Here is a 19,155-nt window from a genome sequence, read left to right as displayed (position 1 = left end):
AATTGGAGATTACGTTTTTACCTTCAAGTAATTAGATGTTGAAGAATTTCTGTACTCTACAACTTGATTCTTAATGCAAAATGAGGAAATTGACTATTTTCATATGGTCACTTTTGAGGTGAAGCATGTCTGCTGTAAGCAAATTTGTATGTGTATATTTCATACATAAAGAAAATTGTCCGGAGAGTGCAATGATAAAAGATTTCATGCTTTATAGTATAGTCTTCCTCACTTCATGAACAGTCCATGAGAAAACAGTGAGCCATTCTTGCAGCATCTAACTATGGCAATGTGAAGTTGTCTCTTCAATCATCTTAAATTCTGAATTGTTAATTAGAAGTGCAAATATTAAACTGATGTTTTTTGAATCATTCTTAACAGTACTTCAATATGGAGGACAGCCTTTTGACTATTCACCCATCAGGTTTTGCACTAGGAATGGAGATTATATAACCATGGACACTAGCTGGTCCAGTTTCATCAATCCTTGGAGTCGAAAGGTTTCATTTATCATTGGAAGACACAAAGTTAGGACGTAAGTCAATAGTCATGATATTTTTTTCCCCTCCAACTTATTTAGTGTTTCTTTAAAAAAAAAAAAACAACAAAATCCTTAGAGGTTTTAGAGAGGGAAAAAATTTCCCCTCAATGTGAGTTGTTTCCTCCTCATATTTGGGTTAATGATGTAGTAGTTGCTTTAAATAAAGGAAGTTTGACAAAATATGAAACAGTTTAGTACTGTCGAGAGTTGCTTTAGAAGAGAAGCTATGCTCAAAGTGAGTGAGGATGTGCATTTAGTCAGATTCAGTGGCCTTAGATCTAATAGAATAATGATCAGATCCTGTTTGCTATATATAGACGGCAAATTGAGGATGCAGTCTCTCTACAACTTAAGTACTTGCACTTGTAATGGAATGGAATATGTTTGGTTTATGCAGGGGTCCCTTAAATGAAGATGTTTTTGCTGCTCCCAACTATACGGAGGACAGAATCCTTCACCCCAGTGTTCAGGAGATCACAGAGCAAATATATCGGCTATTACTACAGGTAAAGCATGTGCTTTTGTGCCACCATTTTAAATTCCCACTGAAGAAAGGGTGTTTATCTTAATGTGATGTTTTGTTTAACTATCTTCCACTGTTCCACTGTATTGGGATTTCTGGCTACAGTCCTGGAAACTATTTGTGTTCAACTGCCAAGAATGACTCACTTAAGTGTGTTAAAGCTCCGGTTGGTATTTAAGGATTTAGTACAGCTATGGCATCTTCATACAGACAACTTAAAAAAATCTAAACAAACAAACACAAAACTGCACAAAAAAAACCTCTTTTACTTCATGTGGAACTATTAGTAACAATTCAGTTTTTGTTGAAGGCTGGCATGCAGAGACTGTATATTTTGTTGTTTTTAACAGCCTGTACACAACAGTGGATCCAGTGGCTATGGAAGCCTAGGTAGCAATGGCTCACATGAGCACTTAATGAGTGTGGCATCCTCCAGTGACAGCACAGGAAATAATAATGATGACACACAAAAGGATAAAACAGTAAGTTTTCTATTTTTATAAATTCAAGTATGAGATACAAATCTGAGTAAGTTTTAACTTATAGCATAATTCTTTCTAATTTGGGATGGGAAGAAGTATAAGGAAAGTGTTGTCATTTGTTTAATGTGGAAAAAAGCTTTCTGTCAGGAGGAATAAATATTTACAGTGTAGGTGAAGTCTAGGGGTACTGAAGCACAATTGCAGGTTTGCAAGTAGACACTTAGCACATTCTGATGCCCATTATATGCTTGCTTCTGGGCAAAAAAAAATGGATGTCTGAAAGCAGTTTCTTCTGAGGGGAAAGTCTGTACCTCCTGCTTTCTGTAATAAAATGCAGTAATAACTGCATACAAAAATGATAACCTGTGACCTTTTTATGCTGCAGAAAATGCACTGTATAATACAGAGTGAAAGTTTTTTGCTTAAAACTTACCTTTAAAGGGCATTGTTGTATCCAGTTGGTAGTGAGAATTTTTCTTCAAACTAATGGCATTAAAAACTAAACAAACAAACAAAACCAGCAGAGCTAAGTTTGTGCTTCTGCTTATCAGAACTATGCCATAGAGGTGATGTGAATTGGGCAGTAGTGTACTGAGCATGGCTGCAGTCAAAGGAACTGTACCATTTTCTAAGATCTGAAGTCATTTTGGCATTCCTGTTCAGCCTTCCTGAATTGCAATTGGTTTCTTAATGCTCAGTTTTTCCTTAGTTTACATCACTCAGGCAAAACCTTCTGAACTTGATTTATGCTTTTGTGATCAGGCGTAGCAAACTGCTGTGCTTGCCAACATGGTCACTTGCTGCCTTTCAGTCCTTAAACACTATTGCCTTAAGCAAACTAAGCTTCTGAAATTTTTGTTTTGCAGATAAATTACTTTTGAGCTATGTAGAAAATTAGGAAGAACTGTACATAATTTCTTATGTGAGAATTTCATAAGTGTTTTTAATGGCCTCCTTCCAGATAAGTCAAGATGCCCGTAAGGTCAAAACTAAAGGACAGCATATTTTCACTGAGAATAAAGGAAAACTGGAACATAAGAGAGAGCCTTCTGCAGGTAAGGTGCTACTAGTGAGTTAACTAAGTACCACTTTATTGCAGTGCTGCATGATGTAACACAAGTAATGGATTTTTCAGTTTCATTCTAATCAATTTTAACAAATAAGTGCTGTTATTCTTTATATTGTCCTTAATCCCTCTGCTGTGTTCAGGAAAACATGTGACCCAACTGTCTGAATTGGTAATGATGTAACATGCAGTGAAGATGTCCTAGAGCTGTTGCTTTGAAGTACCTTAGTTGTGGCTCATAAGTCAAATACCCTATTTTCCCGTTAGACGGAGAATGTTGTTATTCCTGTTTTCACAAAACTTCAGGAAATTTTAAGTCAATAAATGAAAACCTTCTCGGTGCAATTTAAATTTTGTAGTCATGAGTAAAAGCTTATTTTATAACTTTCATACACTAAACTGAACCTTTTTCCTAAAGAATCCCTAAGAACAGAGGGCTATTTACGCAACATTTATACATGAAGACACAAACTTCTTACTTGCTCTACACTGTTAGGAAACTTCTACTCTGTTAAGAAATATGCACAAAAGGAAACTTCTGCTGTTTTACTGAAACTTGTAGGGGAAGTTCAAAGAATTAATGCTGTAATTGCAAAATAATCTCTTCACAGAAAAACAAAATGGTCCTGGTGGTCAGGTGAAAGATGTGGTAGGAAAGGATACAACAGCTACAGCTGCTCCTAAAAATGTGGCTACTGAAGAGCTGGCATGGAAAGAACAACCTGTATATTCTTATCAACAGATTAGCTGCTTGGATAGTGTCATCAGGTAAGCAAACAGTGTGTAAATTACCTTTGAGCTCTAGACTTCAGACTTACACATCTGATATTGTTAAATTCCTTTTTTTAGATACTTGGAGAGTTGTAATGTGCCTGGTACAGCAAAAAGAAAATGTGAACCTTCGTCAAGTGTGAATTCTGGTGTTCATGAGCAAAAAGCATCTGTTAATGCTATACAACCCTTAGGAGGTATTTTTACATTAGTTTATTTATTTATTTGTTGATTTTGCCAGCAGCCAGTTGGCTGTTACTTTTTGTCAGAATAATGACCAGTGTAGCTTAGGCATGCAGTTTCTGCTGTCATCTGTAGTCTGTGGTTCTAATTGATAGGCTATAGAAGGGGGATTTGCTAGCTTCTTGATGCACAGATAACTGTGAATGACCAGCTAACCAGCATATGCTAGTCAGGAGAAGGCTAACTTCAAGTCTTGCACTGAGTGTTTTGCTGAGTGTTTATACTGAAGCAGGAATGTTTTGAGGATGTTTTACAAGGCATTGGTATGACCTCTACTGGATTATTGTGTACAGCTTTCAAATGAAAGATCTTAAATAGGTAGATGTTTAGAGCAAAACTTAACATCTGACAGCTAATAACCAGCTATGTGAGTGACTTACATAAAACAAGATGGGAGCTGGGAGGGACTTCATCTTAGGCTGGTAAAGACTAGAAGCTTCCAAAGTTGTACCATCAAAGAAGAGTAACGCCCAGGAAAGATGAAGAAGTCCTTCACTGGAAAAACTTGTCTTGACTGTATTTGAGAGTAGAGGATTGGATTTGTTTGCATAGAAGTCATTCTGTTCCTCAAACACTCTTGGTAAAATGTGTGAAACCAATTGAAATGTTCATTTTTTATCTTGCTAAGCACAAGTAAGGCTTTGCTGTTCTGCACCTTAGCAACATATTGCTTATTTACATATGTAATTTCCTTTATTTTTCTGTGGTTTTTTTGTTTGTTTTGTTTTGTTTTTTGAGTAGACTCTACTGTGTTGAAGGCATCTGGTAAATCAAGTGGTCCCCCAGTAGTTGGTGCTCACTTAACTTCTTTGGCCTTACCTGGCAAACCTGAAAGTGTTGTATCACTCACAAGTCAGTGCAGCTACAGTAGTACCATTGTTCATGTTGGAGACAAAAAACCACAGCCTGAATTAGGTATGATTTCTGCTCATGTCCTTGCCAAAATATTGATTTTCAGCAAGTATAACCTCAAAAATGAGAACACCTGGTACCTACTTGGTTAATTTGCCTTGTTTATAGCTGAAGAGTTCTCATGGGAAAATTTGAATAAATAAGGACAAAATTTATTGTATTAACCTTTTAGAGAGAAGTTACCAAAGTTTGTAGCAGCTTAAATTGCATATGTACACTTCTCTTGACGATTTTTATCCCTTCTGTTTTTGTAGAAATGATAGAAGATGGTCCAAGTGGAGCAGAAGTCTTAGATAATCAACTTCCTGCCCCTCCATCCAGCTCTACGCATGTAAATCAGGAAAAGGAGTCATTTAAAAAACTGGGACTTACAAAGGAAGTCCTTGCAGTGCATACACAAAAAGAAGAGCAAAGCTTTTTGAATAAGTTCAAAGAAATAAAGAGGTTCAATATTTTCCAGTCCCACTGCAATTACTACTTACAAGATAAACCTAAAGGAAGGCCTGGTGAACGTGGTATGGCAATAGTTTTGTCTTTGTATATGAAGTGAATCCTGTTGAGAGAACACGTGCATTTTTAACAGTGTTGGGGAGCCACTGTGAACAGTGACAGTCACATGCTATGTTTAAGTCCATAGAAGAGTTCTGGTGACAGCCTTGCCTTGAAGATTAAGTGGAATATACTTTAAATATAATCATGTTTCAATAGCTACTAATGTTCTAGTTACTGGTTCATAATAGTATTATTGTTATGCATCTACTTTCAAGACACAAATACCACTTTAGAATGTTTTCTCTCCTGTATGTTCTTGTATTCTCTTGCTTTTCTGTTCCTTCTGCCTTTCCATCTTTCAGTGCTTTTTTCCAGCTTCTTTCATTTACAGCCAGTTACTACCATTTCACTATTATCTTGTTGGTGAAACAATCTGATTATTTGGTTGCCATTAAGTTAATGTCAGTGGGGGATGGAAGCAAATTAGGCTATCTGTAGCAGTGAGTTGTTTTGTTTTGTTAGGGATAGGAACTCAAGTTGACGTTTCAGATGTTCTTGGTACTGACCTGACTTTGTTTCCATTTTGGTTCTGTTTGGAAGAAAATTCAGATACTGAGAAGCATTTTCTTGCCAATTCTTTTATCTTTCATTTTTGATATATTTAGAGATATGCAGGTCCTTGGTTTAGGAAACATGTTCTGGAACACTAAAGTGCTCTGTGTTCTCTATCCTTGATAAACTTTCCAGACTAAATAAGCCTTACGCAAACTCAAAGTTGGGACAGCTTTGAAATATTTAAGTACTTAAATATGAAAGATGACGGATGGATTTATTCATGTCTGTAAATGAGATGAACTGATAGCCTTCACCTAAAGAAGAGCTGGTTGGTGCTCACTTCTAAACTAAGGTTACATGCTTTTCTTGCAGAATTTATGAAGTTTCAATGCTCTTTCCACTTCCAAAAGAAAATTCTTTTGTGTACTTTCTCTTCTTTGCTGCTTTTATTTCTTTACCTTTTCATTTACAGACCTGTACGGCCCTAACTCTCCAGAAGTGCTTTCAGTTGTGTCTTCTACTGCTTTCATTGTAATTGCTGTAGTGGTTAGAGCAGCTCCTCTGGAAGCCACTATTTTGTACCATTGTACTGACTGGGTGACACACTGAGCCTTTATCTATCCACTTCTTTTTTTTATTGTTTATTTTTCTTCCCCTAAGTCATGTCAGCATGGTTTACCTTGCCTACTCTGCTCAGCTATTTTGCTAGAGGTAAAAGTGAATCTGATCTCTTTCCCCATCCTTCCATTTGAGTGGACAGACTAAAGTCCAGAACCACTGTTTTGAGCAACTTCTAGGAGTGCCAGAGTGTAGGGGATCCATCACATTGCCAGTAGGCTCCTTCCTGGTGCGTGTTTTCTTCTTTGTTCTTGGTTTTTTTTATTATTTGGTCATTGATTCTGTTTTTGCAGGTGGCCGTGGACAACGAAATGGAACTTCTGGGATGGATCAACCTTGGAAGAAAAGTGGGAAAAACAGGAAATCAAAGCGCATTAAACCACAGGAGTCTTCAGACAGTACAACTTCTGGAACTAAATTCCCCCATCGCTTTCCTCTTCAGGGTTTAAATACTACTGCTTGGTCACCATCAGACACTTCACAAGCAAGCTATTCAGCGATGTCTTTTCCAACTGTTATGCCTGCATATCCACTTCCTGTTTTTCCAGCAGCAGCAGGGACTGTGCCACCAGCTCCTGAGACTTCAGTCTCTGGATTTAATCAGCTGCCAGACTCGGGAAATACTTGCCCTATGCAACCGTCCCAGTTTTCTGCCCCCCTCATGACGCCTGTTGTAGCTCTTGTGCTCCCCAACTATGTCTACCCAGAAATGAACAATAGCTTACCTCAAACACTTTACCACAGCCAAGCCAATTTTCCTACCCATCCTGCTTTCCCTTCACAGACAGTATTTCCAGCGCAGCCTCCTTTCACTACCCCCAGCCCTTTCCCACAACAGGCGTTTTTTCCAACGCAACCATTCCATTATAATCCACCAGCAGAAATTGAAAAGATTCCTGTCACAGAGACACGAAATGAGCCATCCCGTTCCTGCACTCCACAGTCAGTGGGTCCTCAAGACCAGGCTTCGCCGCCTTTATTCCAGTCAAGGTGTAGTTCTCCTCTGAATCTTCTACAGTTAGAAGAAAACACAAAAACTGTGGAAAGTGGAGCTCCTGCGGGTTTGCACGGAGCTTTAAATGAGGAAGGAGCCATAAACAAAATCATGACAACTGATGATGGTAGTGGAAAGGGATCCCTACCAGTAAGTATGTTTGTGTTCTTCTTGGGTATGTGTGTTTTCCATTTAAAATCTTGGCACTCTAAGAATATTTAAGGTGTTAAAATGTAGAGATACCCATAGTGGGTCTTTTTCCCTCTTCTGTTTTCTTGTCTCTACTTTATCATTTTCAAAACTCTCTTGTGGACCTTAAATTTTAATATCTGGTCTGCAGTCTCTAGAGACGGAGTCACTATTGCAGTTAGTAAACTCAGGTTTTGGTAGACTGTATAAATGTGGAATCAAATTGTTTGAATAATGCTAACTTTTAAAGTTGAAGGCAGCCTTATTGTTCTCCTGAAGTTACCCCAGGAAACTTGAAAATGAATCCCGAATTAGTTTTGTTATGCAGCTTTTAATGTGAGTGCTAATGCATTCATTGAGAAGCACTGAAATAGATTGTAAATCATTTGTTCACTTTTTTTTAATGTTTAGCAAAAACTTTTTGGGTAGTAAATTTCTGAGAAGGGAGTGAGGGAGATGCAACCTGTAACTGAGGTCTTGAAAGAAGCTGATATAAAGGAAATTATCTTTTTATTTTGACTACTTGTTTGCAAACAAAGTATGAGGTATTGCCTGCGGACACTGTTTATTTTTCTTGGTGCACTGTGCCCTAAAGCTCCGTACAGAGCTATGTGATAATGTCAGCTTCTTTTCCTGGCTCATTTAGATTTGTTGGATCAATTAAACTAATAATCTGACAAACCTCAGGTGGAGTGCTGTGTCTAAGGATTTCTATGATGATGGTATAGACTGTTACATTACTGTTGCATAAGGATTCTGCATAGTGTCTTTCCGAATGCTGAGTCACTGATGGGATGCAACCTAAGTCTTCTAGAATGTCCTCCTACCTCCTGCTTTTCTTCTTATGTGGGCTGTAACTGTTCACTATAACTGACAGCGTATACAGAGTACAATTTGAGTTCCATGCTGTTCAAAGGAAAGCAGACATTGGAAGGTGTGGCTCTTACTGGCATGTGAGATCAAACATGCTCCAAGTAATCAGTCATAGAGCGCAATTAGTGCTGATGCCAACAGCTGATTAAATGACTTTGTTATATAGTTTGTCGTGGGCATGTGCCGACATTAGAAACTGTGGAGGTGGAAGGTAAAACGTACAAACATGCTTGCTCCTCACTCTGACAAACTTAGTTGCTCAGTTTCCAGATGATTTATTTTACCTAATAATCTTGATATTGATTCTTAAGGGGGATGATCAGAGGGGGAGCAGAAAGGAATATAATATATCTGCCTTTCTAGTGAAACTTCCAAACTTTATTGACATTATGCAAAAGCTTACTGTATTCTGTTGTGGCACGCTTGGTGTCTCATGATCTTGAGAACAAGTGTATGTGTATATAATATACACACATTATATTTAATGTATATATGTACATAAATAAAGCACCTTAGATTTGTGCATGGTAAAGAAGTGCATCTGTGATGGTCTGAGACTTACTGCGTGCTCTGAAATGTTGCTACTGGATTAAAGTAAGCTTGATAACAAAAAATACCAACAATTTTGACGGGAAATCCTTTGGAATTCTCTCAGGAGGCTATTTCCCATTGTTCGGAAACCTGCAAAATATTACTTTCTGTAATTTCATCATCACTTGTTTGAACATGAAGGCAAAGCAGGCATTTGTTCAGGAAAGCACTGAGGATATATCTGAAGCTTGTTCATGTATTACAATGTATTCTGTTAATTTCTTCATCAACGTTAATTCCTGAAATTCTTCAAGCCAACTTCTAATGAAGTTTAGCAGTTTTGTAACTGTTCATGTTGACAAATAACAAGCAGTGTAAACTTAACAGAATACCAAGTCAAGTGGATTAATAGTAAATGTAAGAAACTGGAGATGAGATGACCTTAATTTTCTGTTGTTGTTTGTTTCCCTCCTCTTCCTCTTACCAGGCTGAGTCTCCAATGGATGCTCAAAATAGCGATGCGCTCTCTATGTCCAGTGTCCTGCTTGACATTTTACTTCAAGAAGATGCATGCTCAGGCACTGGCTCAGCTTCCTCAGGGAGCGGAGTATCTGCAGCTGCTGAATCTCTCGGGTCTGGATCTAACGGCTGTGACATGTCAGGAAGCAGAACAGGTAATACAGGCAGTGAATACTCCCAGCATTTTAGAAGCGTTGGATTGTGATATCCTACAGACCTCACATGAATTGAGTAATGGAGAGGACCATAATCCTTTGTGTTTCAAATTTATTTCCTTTTAGTTAATTATTCTATTGCAGTTTAATAGAGTTTTAGCTTTAATGATTAGGTTTTTAAAATGTTTAAATGGTTACTGTAGTGGGAGTACCTTCTGTTTAGAAATGAAATTAAATGGTCATGATGTTTTGTTTTTTCATTTCTTTTTACCCATTTCTATCTTCAAAAATACAGGACTGGTCTATGTATTTGACAATTTCTAATGAAGCTTTAATTTCTCTTTTAAAGGCAGTAGTGAAACTAGTCATACCAGCAAATACTTTGGGAGCATCGATTCCTCAGAAAACCATCATAAAACAAAAATGAAGGCAGAAATAGAAGAAAGTGAGCACTTCATTAAATACGTTCTTCAGGATCCCATATGGCTTTTGATGGCAAACACAGATGATACAGTTATGATGACTTACCAGATACCCTCTAGGTAATTCCAGCACCTCAGTCCTTCATAAACTGCATGCACATTGGGGGAGCAGGGTAAACTGAATCTCTGTCTTAATAGAAGACACCTTGTTTAGGTCAGTGTCAAGAACTGTTGCTTCCTTTATATCTTTTGCATACTATCTTCAGAAGTTCTGGAGAATGACTTGGTCAGGCGTATTTTTCTGGAGGCTGATGCATATCTCATATGTGTGTATCTAGTGTCTGATTCAGGTTGTCCTGCTGAAGGAGAACTTGGATCTCACTGCAGCATCTGCAGAGGGGTACTGAACTTCTTTGTTTCAGTGGTAGCACTAAGCAAGCAGTTCTCAGTGGGATTTGGAAGGACAATGAGCCAGCAGAGATGTGCTAAAGTTTTCTGCAAATGTAGAATGCTGCTGAAATAATCACACTTCATTTTTTTTTTTCCAGTGTCAGATCTGTAAACTGAACAATCCAGAACAAAAACTGTTTTTTTTAATAAAAGAAAAAAGCTTGTATTTGATTGTGTGACATTATGTAGGTGTAAAGCCCTGAAAGAACTGAAGCTCAATTTCTGAATATGTTTCATTTTAGAGATTTGGAAACAGTTTTAAAAGAAGATAAGCTGAAACTAAAGCAAATGCAGAAACTACAACCAAAATTTACCGAAGACCAAAAAAGAGAGCTTATTGAAGTTCATCCGTGGATCCAGCAAGGTGGACTGCCAAAGACTGTTGCTAATTCTGTAAGTTTAAATCAGTTTGTTATTTTCGCATGTATAACAGTGCTTGTTATTAGCTGCCTGTGTTAGTTTTCCTTTCCTGTTTGGAAGAAAGCTTGGTCAGTTATACTGAGAAATAGTTAAAATCAAACTTGCTTGCCATGGCTTCTGGCTTGATTCAACTTACTGGTAATCTTCTTTCCAGTAGAAAAGTTGAGGTAGTGAATCCAGTATGAGGAATGGCCTTGTCTGTCATTTCTAGTTTTGTTGAATCTCTTAGAAATTATGTATCAATGCAACTAGCAATTTCATTCATGTCATACGAGATTTTCATGCAAAAACATGTTTTGAGCATAGAAACTTAGGCCTATTTCTTCCTTGAAAGTGTGTGATGGATGGGAATACAGTCTTCCTTCTCTGTATTAAGTTTTTCCTGCAGAATCCTTCCTTGTCTAGATTGTATAAGTAGATTAGTAGCTCAGGAAACAAAGGGCGGGGAAGGGGGAAGGAATCCTCGCAGTTTTATTGGTTATATGTGAATTTTACTTACGAATAAATGATTGCTTTCCAATTCCCTAAGTTCCCCATCATTTGTAGCTTCTTTTCAGATAAGCTATCAAATGCAGAGGCTCTCTTTATTCATGGATGTTTCAAAAGTCAATGCGATAGAATTTGAATAGATCCTTCTGTTATTAATGTTACTGCAGCATTGATGTGAGGGCATCCAACAGGTGTGAAACTACAGTCACTTCAGTCTCTTAAGCAGTGCAGCTGACCTGAATGTATTAATGTACCAGTGTTAGCAATCAAATGTAGGAAAAGATGTTCTTATAGTGCTTATGAGAAGTCAGAATTGTAAATATTCTGTGATGTAGCTGTTCATAGTAGAGTTGTCGAGTACCTTGTGCTGATTTACTATGTTATAAATTGATTGTGTAGGAGCAGCTGGAGGATGGAACCTGAGTGTGGCACAGATTTACAAGTTCCTTTGGAATCAGGGATCACATGCAAATAAACTGATGTTTGGAAAATGTTTTTTTATTATTTTTTTTCCTTTGACTTAATGTTGTTTTGTCTTATTTTAGGAATGTATTTTTTGTGAGGACAATATACAGAGCAATTTTTATACGTCATATGATGAAGAAATCCATGAAATGGACCTTAATGAAATGATTGAAGACAGTGGGGAGAACAATCTGGTTTCTCTGAGTCAAGTCAGTGAAGAACAAACATAGCCTTTGAGCCTGTTGCTTTTAAAGCTGCTTCAAAATTACAGTGATGATCCATTAAGGTTTTAATCTTGTTTCCAGCAAGATGAATCTGGTTCATAAAGCAAATGTTTTTCTCACTCTAAAAGAGTCATTTGTGAAAGAATCTCTTTTTAAATGGTGGCAATCTCTTCCCAGTAAGGACATTGTTGAAGATGGTATAGCTTTTATTTAAAGAAAAAAAACTCATATTTTGCACTTATATGCCTCAAGTATTTCTTTGTAAACTATAAAAGCTTTCATTGATGCCTACTGAGTGGGTCAGTGAGTACTGTGAGTACTGAAAATCCCCTTGTGAACGTATAGCTCTTAAAATCTTTGAGTAACGGTTCAGCATTATAAATTGTTCTAGGAATCTTGCTTAGAAGCTCTTTAGCATTGCTTTTAATATTTGAAGTGGTCCAACATAATAGAAGAAACAACCTTCAAGAAAATCAGTTCGCACTTGCCCTTTTTGTACCAGTCTGAGCCATCCTCTTTGTTTCCTATAGCGTTGACTATAGGAACCTTTTGCCTAAAAGAAATGCTGAACTAATTCTGTAAGGTGATCTTGGGTTAAAATACTTACGTGGATACTTAAGAAAGCATAGGTGAGTGCTGACAACTCTGTAGCCTTTTGTTTCAACGGACACTGCAATTCTATGAACTGTGTATTATCTCGAAGCATGATTTCTGAGAATTTACACACAAAATCTCTTCTAAACAAATTTGCAAACACACAGGATGACTGTGTGTGCTCCAGTGACTGAGACAAAATGTGGTGTCATTTAACCTTTATTTTTGGTCTGTTCTGTTAGGATGTTGGCCGTCCGTTTTTCTGTTTGGCTAAACAAACATCAAACTTGCATGTGGCAAGAGAGGATCAGACATTTCTCGTAATTGGAAGATATTTCTTATAAAAAGAGATTTTGAGAATACCATTGACTTTCACAGATTACATAACTTAACACTTAGTGTGGCTGGAGTCCTTACCTGTCAAGGATTTAATTTCAATGCCTCAGCGATTGTATCAACTTCAATATGTGTACTTTGTCCTTGCGTTGTTTGTACATGTTGGATGTGGGAAGAGAACAAAAGAGAGTAACTATCAATATTGATTAGTTAGAAGAAATCTAGTTGCAGCATTGCTAGATGTCAGCTTGTAGGTCTCGGGGGGTCAAAATCGTGGAGAAACTCAATTAACTTTGCTATGTTTGTCTTAAAATATTTTTCATGAAAGCTTTTTTTTCTTCTGGTTCTTTTTTGTTTGTTTGTTTTAATATTAAGATAACGTTTCTATTCACTGAAAGTTATTTTCATTATATGGAAATGTTTCTCTTTGCATCCAAAGAGGACATGAAGGTAGATCTGGCACCGCCAAAAACATGTTGAAGTGACTGGTATTTGCTTAGTGGATGAAATGTGTGAATGAATGAATTAATTGGACAGCATCATAAGGAAATTTGCAATGGAGACAGGTTCTTCAGTTAGAATGTGTGAAGTTACAGAACAAGTAGAATCACTACTTCAGAAGTGAGTATCTTAAACATAGTGTGAAACGCTCATCAGCGTGATCTGATTCCTGTCTTTAACACTTCTGCAAGATCAAACTTGAGTAGATGTATATAAACCGAATGAGAAACATTAAAATGTTGGTATTCCAGTCCAATATATTAAATGTTTCTATCATAAATGGAACAGTGCAGCTATACCAGCATATTACCTATTCCTTTTTTGTTTTTTATTACATGTAAACACAAATAGTTTTAATTGGACCAGGGTTTGGGAAAAACAAAAGCTTTATATATAAAGGAGCGCATCATTATTAAACAAATTATTTTCAGGGACTTCTCAACCACTTTGTGAACTTTAGCATGCTTTTTTGTTGTTGTGTTTTTCTTTTTCCTTTCTTTTTGTTCTCATTTCTTTTTTTCTTTCTTTTTTTCAATGACCATCTTGTAAGCATAACTTAGTGAGAGGAAGAGAAAAGTATATTTAGAGCATTTTGTGGATGTGCTTAATTACGGTCTTATTCTTGCATCCTTAAAGTGTTTGCATTTACAGGGTGGTATTAAATATTTTCCTGTAACTTTAAATCTACATGCCTCCATTTATAGATAAGATTCTGAAGCTGTAATTTTTCCAAGCTGTTGTAAGATGATTTATTTGTGATGACACTTTGTCAACATGTCAACAATGGTTTCTGTACACTGTGCAATATATTTTGGTTTTGCCACTCGTGACTAATTTTTATGACTTTGCTTTTTAGAAAACTGGTAAATAAAACAGATATATTTTTAGTTGTCTTTCTGTTTCTTGAGCCCTTCTACTCCACGTAAGAAGCAAAAAATACACGTATTGCAGCTCTGTTCTGAGCTGGTACGTCAAACAAGAACTTGCACGATGTATTAGTGGCCACAAGTTGGTTGTGGCTTACTATGCTGAATTGCTGCCAGTTTGTCCAGCTTGAAAGCTTAGTGATGAAAAGTAAGGCAGAATCTTTAGACTGACCAGCTCTTCCGAAAATGTGTGCACGCTAATGCCTGCAAGAGAGTATGTGGCTGAGTTCTGTGTGGTGTTTGGAAGCAGCAGAAGTTCATGTTGTCCTTTTTTACTTTGTTTAATGTCATCTTTAAATACTACTGTCCTCTGTAGCTTTATACCAATCACTTATGGGCAGAGAGTTTTGGTTAAGCCCAATGAATGTGAGCTGTATGGCGTTTAGTCATCTTTCTCTATGGTGTAAGACTGAAGATGGCTGAACCAAAGTGATGAGAACCAAACTGTTGCTGAAAAACTGCTAGGTATGTTTCAAATATTTCTGCTCCTGATGATTTGTTTATTTATTTGTTTTCCCCTAGTGGTGAAAGTAAGAAGACTACAAGCCAAATGTGACTTTAGGCATTTGCCACATTGGCAATGTGCACTCAGATAATTGCTTGTTTAGCACTGCAGGGAGCAGGCTTTGTCTGGCAGCTTCTCCCACCTCTGTAGCCCCTAGGCGTCACTGGTGTCCTGTGATGAAGTCTGGCACTTCTGCTACCCCCGTTCTTTCTCTGCTCAGCTTCCTGTGTTCCTGAGCTTATTACATTCTTTGATGTAAAAGGGAAGATTTGTAACTTTAATTTCAGATAAGATGCTTAGAAAGTTCCTAATGAAGTGCTGTTGGCCCAATGATAGTGATCACAGATATAAAATATCTTCTTGGAAAAGAGGAACGAGGTACTGAAAAGCATCCTATTGTATTCCGCTGTCATGAATTTGGAGAACATTTGTTCCCCTTGTTGAGCAACAATGTCCTTGATTATTATTTGCTTTTCTTCCTAGGGACGATGGAAAGAAACTAATGTATTGATAAGCCTCTGACTCAAAGCGGTGCTTCTGGCAAAGTGACAAACTGACAGCCTAGGAGGAAAGTAAATTTTGTAAGTGTAGGTTCCAAATATTCCAGTATTTCATAAACCCTTATGAGCAAGTAACTTGACAAAGGTTTGATCTGGTGAACAAGGTAGTGAGCAGCTCACCAGCTCTTTTTCCTTAGTGGCAGTGAAAGAGGGCAGTGTTTTTAGGGCTGGTATGGAAGATTTATAACAACCTTGTCAGTTTGCTTTACTGGTATGTCTTTACTTAAGAAAAAGGCTTATGCCCTAATCACATGGCAACAAGGAAAGATTCCCTCATAATGTAAAGAATAGAGTAATTTTTCTTCCCTTGTCTTTAGTTGTGCATAAATGGTAAGATGATTACCTAACTGCATTGAATAGAAGTTCTTAAAGCTTTGGGTGTAGACAGGTCACGTATTAAAACTGCTAGTAGTCAGTTGTCAGCAGTGAGATTAACTGAAATCAGTTCAGAGACCTGATGATGAAAATGCTTGTGCATTCCCTGACGTATGTACTTTTCTGGTAGGGGTTGGTGCTTAAATCTTACATTTAAAGAACAGAATTTCCAGGAATTGTGGCTTGGATTTTCAGGGAAAACGTGTTGGAGTGGTGAAAGGGGCCGTTTGGTAGGTTTTAGCTAACAGAATAGCGAAATGAAGGTGTCTGTGTAAAATGTTTATAGCCTTCAATTTCACAGCTGAATGACCAGACTACATAACTGCAATCGGTTTTACAGACTTCACTTACGGATAGAATTAGTTTGAAGTGATACAGAACTGTCTCTGTCTCCTAATTTGGTGCCCATAGGCTTATGATGTTTATGGTGCTAACTTCTACCCATTGGGCTGATAACAATGGCTTTACAGGTGCAGTCTTTCTGAATGTGTTTGGCAGGATCAGAGGGTCCAAATGCTCAGGAAGTCATTGAACAATAACTCTACCCATAGTGCCTTTCAAGAGGACAAATTAAAGTAGTAGAGGGGAAGGTCAGGATATCTTGGCCAGCGTAATGTAAATCATTAATGTATCTGAGTGGGCCGGCAGTAAATTAGGTCCCAGAAGCACAGCACTACGTCCTAATGTGATTAAGGAGTTTATAAATGGAGATGGAGTTTATCACCTTGCTGCCTCCCATAGACTAACTTTCTTATTTGAGTATTTCCAAAGAGAACTTAGAGCTTTCAGATATAAAATTTGGTTTTGGATTGAGAGTAGCGTGTTGGAGAGAAACATGTGCTGTTTGTTCTTTACGAGATGGATGCCAGCACCCTTCTCCAAGCTTTTAAAGTCTAATAGACTTTATCAGCGCACATAGTAGTTAACTGGAGCTGTTTGCTAAGACTTGCTACAAGTAACTTGCTGTATTAAATGTATCTGGAAGTTTCCAAGTGTTGTGTGTTGCCATACCTCTAGCACTCTTAGATAAGATGAGGACTGAATTGTGATGCGGGCTATATATAGAACCTGACAGTTTGTTTCTCTGGAAACATTTGGGTTGTTGCAGTGTGGTTTGTGACTTTCTTGTAAGAATTGAAGGAAGAAGATAATGACAGAGGTCCAAAGGGCACTGCCTCTTCTTTGAAATCACTAGACACTACCTTCTTAAAATAGTTTTATCAACAGCTAAACGCTGCTTATCTTCCTTTGGGAGAGATGTAGCATTTGTCAGAGAGAATTTGAGAGAGGTGAAGATGAACATCTATGAAGTCATGTGGATTCTTGGGCCTTAAAGAGCAGTTGAGTGGAGACAGGGAGGGCTGAAATTCAGACAAAAAAGGCAGACATAGGGTTAAATCTGTGCCTTTCTGGGCTGTGGCCTTAAAAGATGAGAAAGCTGTCAAAGCCAGGAAGGTTGAAATTGCCCTATGCCAATGAAGAGGAGTGTGGGGGTGAGGACAAGGAGGCTGGATGCAGAAGTTTGAGGTTTAGAGCTCACAGCAAAAGCAGCACCAAACCCCATGAAGGGCCGTGTCCTCTTGTTTTCTCAACTAAACTAAATTACCAAGTGCCAGGTAAGATAAGAGTGCAGGTACAAGAGTAATGCTCAGAAACTGAGTAAACTGAGGTTGTGTCTCCAGACACTTCAGATTTTGTTGGTTCTGAAAACCAAACCTAAATAAGTAACTGAGACATTTGATAGATAGTTTCTGAATGCCAGTGTTCATTAAAAACAAGAACAATAAGTACAAAATGCATGTAAAAAAAGATACTCTTTTGTTTCAGGGGAAGGACGGGAAATAGAAGCACTTCCTTTCTCAATGATACGTGTTTATTTCTTGCTACCCAGGTGTCATGGTTACAAGTACTACAGAAAACAAACCAGTGGTACCAGGTAGGCTCCCTGCTGCTCTCCAGCAATATTGATTCCTCTGCAGTTTGTGCAATGCTAGCGGGAAGCTGAGGAAGGCTGAATGTTGATTATGTGTTTCAGCGGTGGAAGGACTGGTGAAATCTTCTGCTTTGGGCCAGTCAGCAGAGTCTTCCCTATTATATTTCATAGGGTTCTGCTCCACTTCTGGAAGAAATGTACTGTGAGTGACACCCCTATTGTTTTTTACTCAATAGGAATGAAAAGGGAAGACAAGGAGCTGGAAGTTTTCTTGTGATCTAAAGCTTTTCCCAGAAATGGTGACGTGAACAGAAATCTTTAATTTTTGCTTGGCTAATACTGCTGTTCTCTTGCAGCAATGATCTATTCCTTGCTGATGATTCAACGTGAGGACTCTGTATATACTGTACTGTGAAGGCAACTTCAAGGAGGGCTGTCAGGCCAAAGAACCCACCTGTTTGTGTATAGAAAATGTACATGTACTTGGTGGGGAACTGATTTATTCAAGGGCAAAGGTAATACTTGAGAATCCTCTTAGTATTGCTTTTACTGTGGGGACTTGTTTTCCCAATGTAGGCAAGCAACTTGCTTGGAAGCGTTGCTGTTTTGGAGCAATGGAGAGGAAAGCAGTGAAAACAAGCCAACAAACCACTTCAAGCTTGAATGCATGTGGTTTGGTTTTGTTTTTTCCTCATCTGTTTATTTTATGCTACACTGATTCTTTGTACATATTTTATTTCCCTAATGATCTACATCACCTACATCCATCTATTCATTCTATATACATGTGTGCTGCTCAGTCAGTTGTCATTGCCAGGCTGGCCAAGGAATTCTGAAGAGTTTGGGGCTGGATGGGACTTAAAACTATTTGAATGAGCAAATAAACCAGTAAGATAGGGGAAGCAACAGATGTACTTGCTTTAGATATATCAATACCTGCTATTCATGCAAATACTTAGTACTTCACCTAAGTCTCCTATTTTAGTCATCTGAGAGCTTGGAGCCTAAATTTTGATGTGTGTTTGGTCATTTTTAGCTGCATTGGCCAGCTAAGTAGCAAATAGCCTGCCTTGAAAGACATGTGGCCAATTCTTCATTAACGTGGTTCCGGAATTAAGTCCAAACTGTGTGAACAGAGAAAGAAAGGAGTAGTGTCTGGTGGCAGAATCCATCCTACACAGTGTAGAAGCCTTTGCTTGTTTTGAGTGTATTTGTTAGAATCTTGTGTATGATGAAAAATAAGGTGCACCATTTGCTACGTGAAACAGTAGTTACTCGTGCGAGCAGCAGCAAGACCGGTGGTCAATCTGAATGAGTCTCCTTTGCTTTTTCCTTCTGGCAAATGAGAGGAAGCTTTTCCATCAGCTTCTTTGCTGCAGTTCTCCTCTTGTATCTGTGCTATAAATTGATTGATTCTAACAGCTGTAAATTGGTGTATAGAGCCACAAAAGACAAGGCAATCTTTTCTTCCTTTCTAGAAAACATTCTCTT

The 19,155-nt window shown here is 37.9% G+C and overlaps 1 protein-coding gene across 26 annotated transcripts in view; it reads left to right on the top strand.

Annotated features, from left to right (window-relative positions):
- PER2 (period circadian regulator 2) overlaps positions 1 to 14,252 on the top strand; it is a 39,776-nt gene extending 25,524 nt beyond the window's left edge. For 23 of the 26 annotated variants that reach the window (XM_085512492.1, XM_085512484.1, XM_085512490.1 and 20 more), the window contains 13 exons: positions 382 to 535; positions 939 to 1,047; positions 1,415 to 1,546; positions 2,508 to 2,601; positions 3,224 to 3,380; positions 3,462 to 3,580; positions 4,368 to 4,541; positions 4,793 to 5,053; positions 6,497 to 7,347; positions 9,278 to 9,464; positions 9,814 to 10,006; positions 10,579 to 10,729; positions 11,791 to 14,252. In XM_085512492.1, the coding sequence (XP_085368618.1) occupies positions 382 to 535; positions 939 to 1,047; positions 1,415 to 1,546; positions 2,508 to 2,601; positions 3,224 to 3,380; positions 3,462 to 3,580; positions 4,368 to 4,541; positions 4,793 to 5,053; positions 6,497 to 7,347; positions 9,278 to 9,464; positions 9,814 to 10,006; positions 10,579 to 10,729; positions 11,791 to 11,940 (2,732 nt within the window). In that variant the 3' untranslated portion in view covers positions 11,941 to 14,252. 26 annotated transcript variants of the gene reach the window in all.
- The last annotated feature ends 4,903 nt before the right edge of the window (positions 14,253 to 19,155 follow it).

The sequence above is a fragment of the Coturnix japonica genome, chromosome 12, assembly GCF_054131305.1.
Source record: "Coturnix japonica strain WE chromosome 12, WE-NBRP24, whole genome shotgun sequence".
Taxonomy (NCBI): domain Eukaryota; kingdom Metazoa; phylum Chordata; class Aves; order Galliformes; family Phasianidae; genus Coturnix; species Coturnix japonica.
Note: the sequence above shows the minus strand (reverse complement) of the source record. Positions and strands in the feature narration are given on the sequence as shown.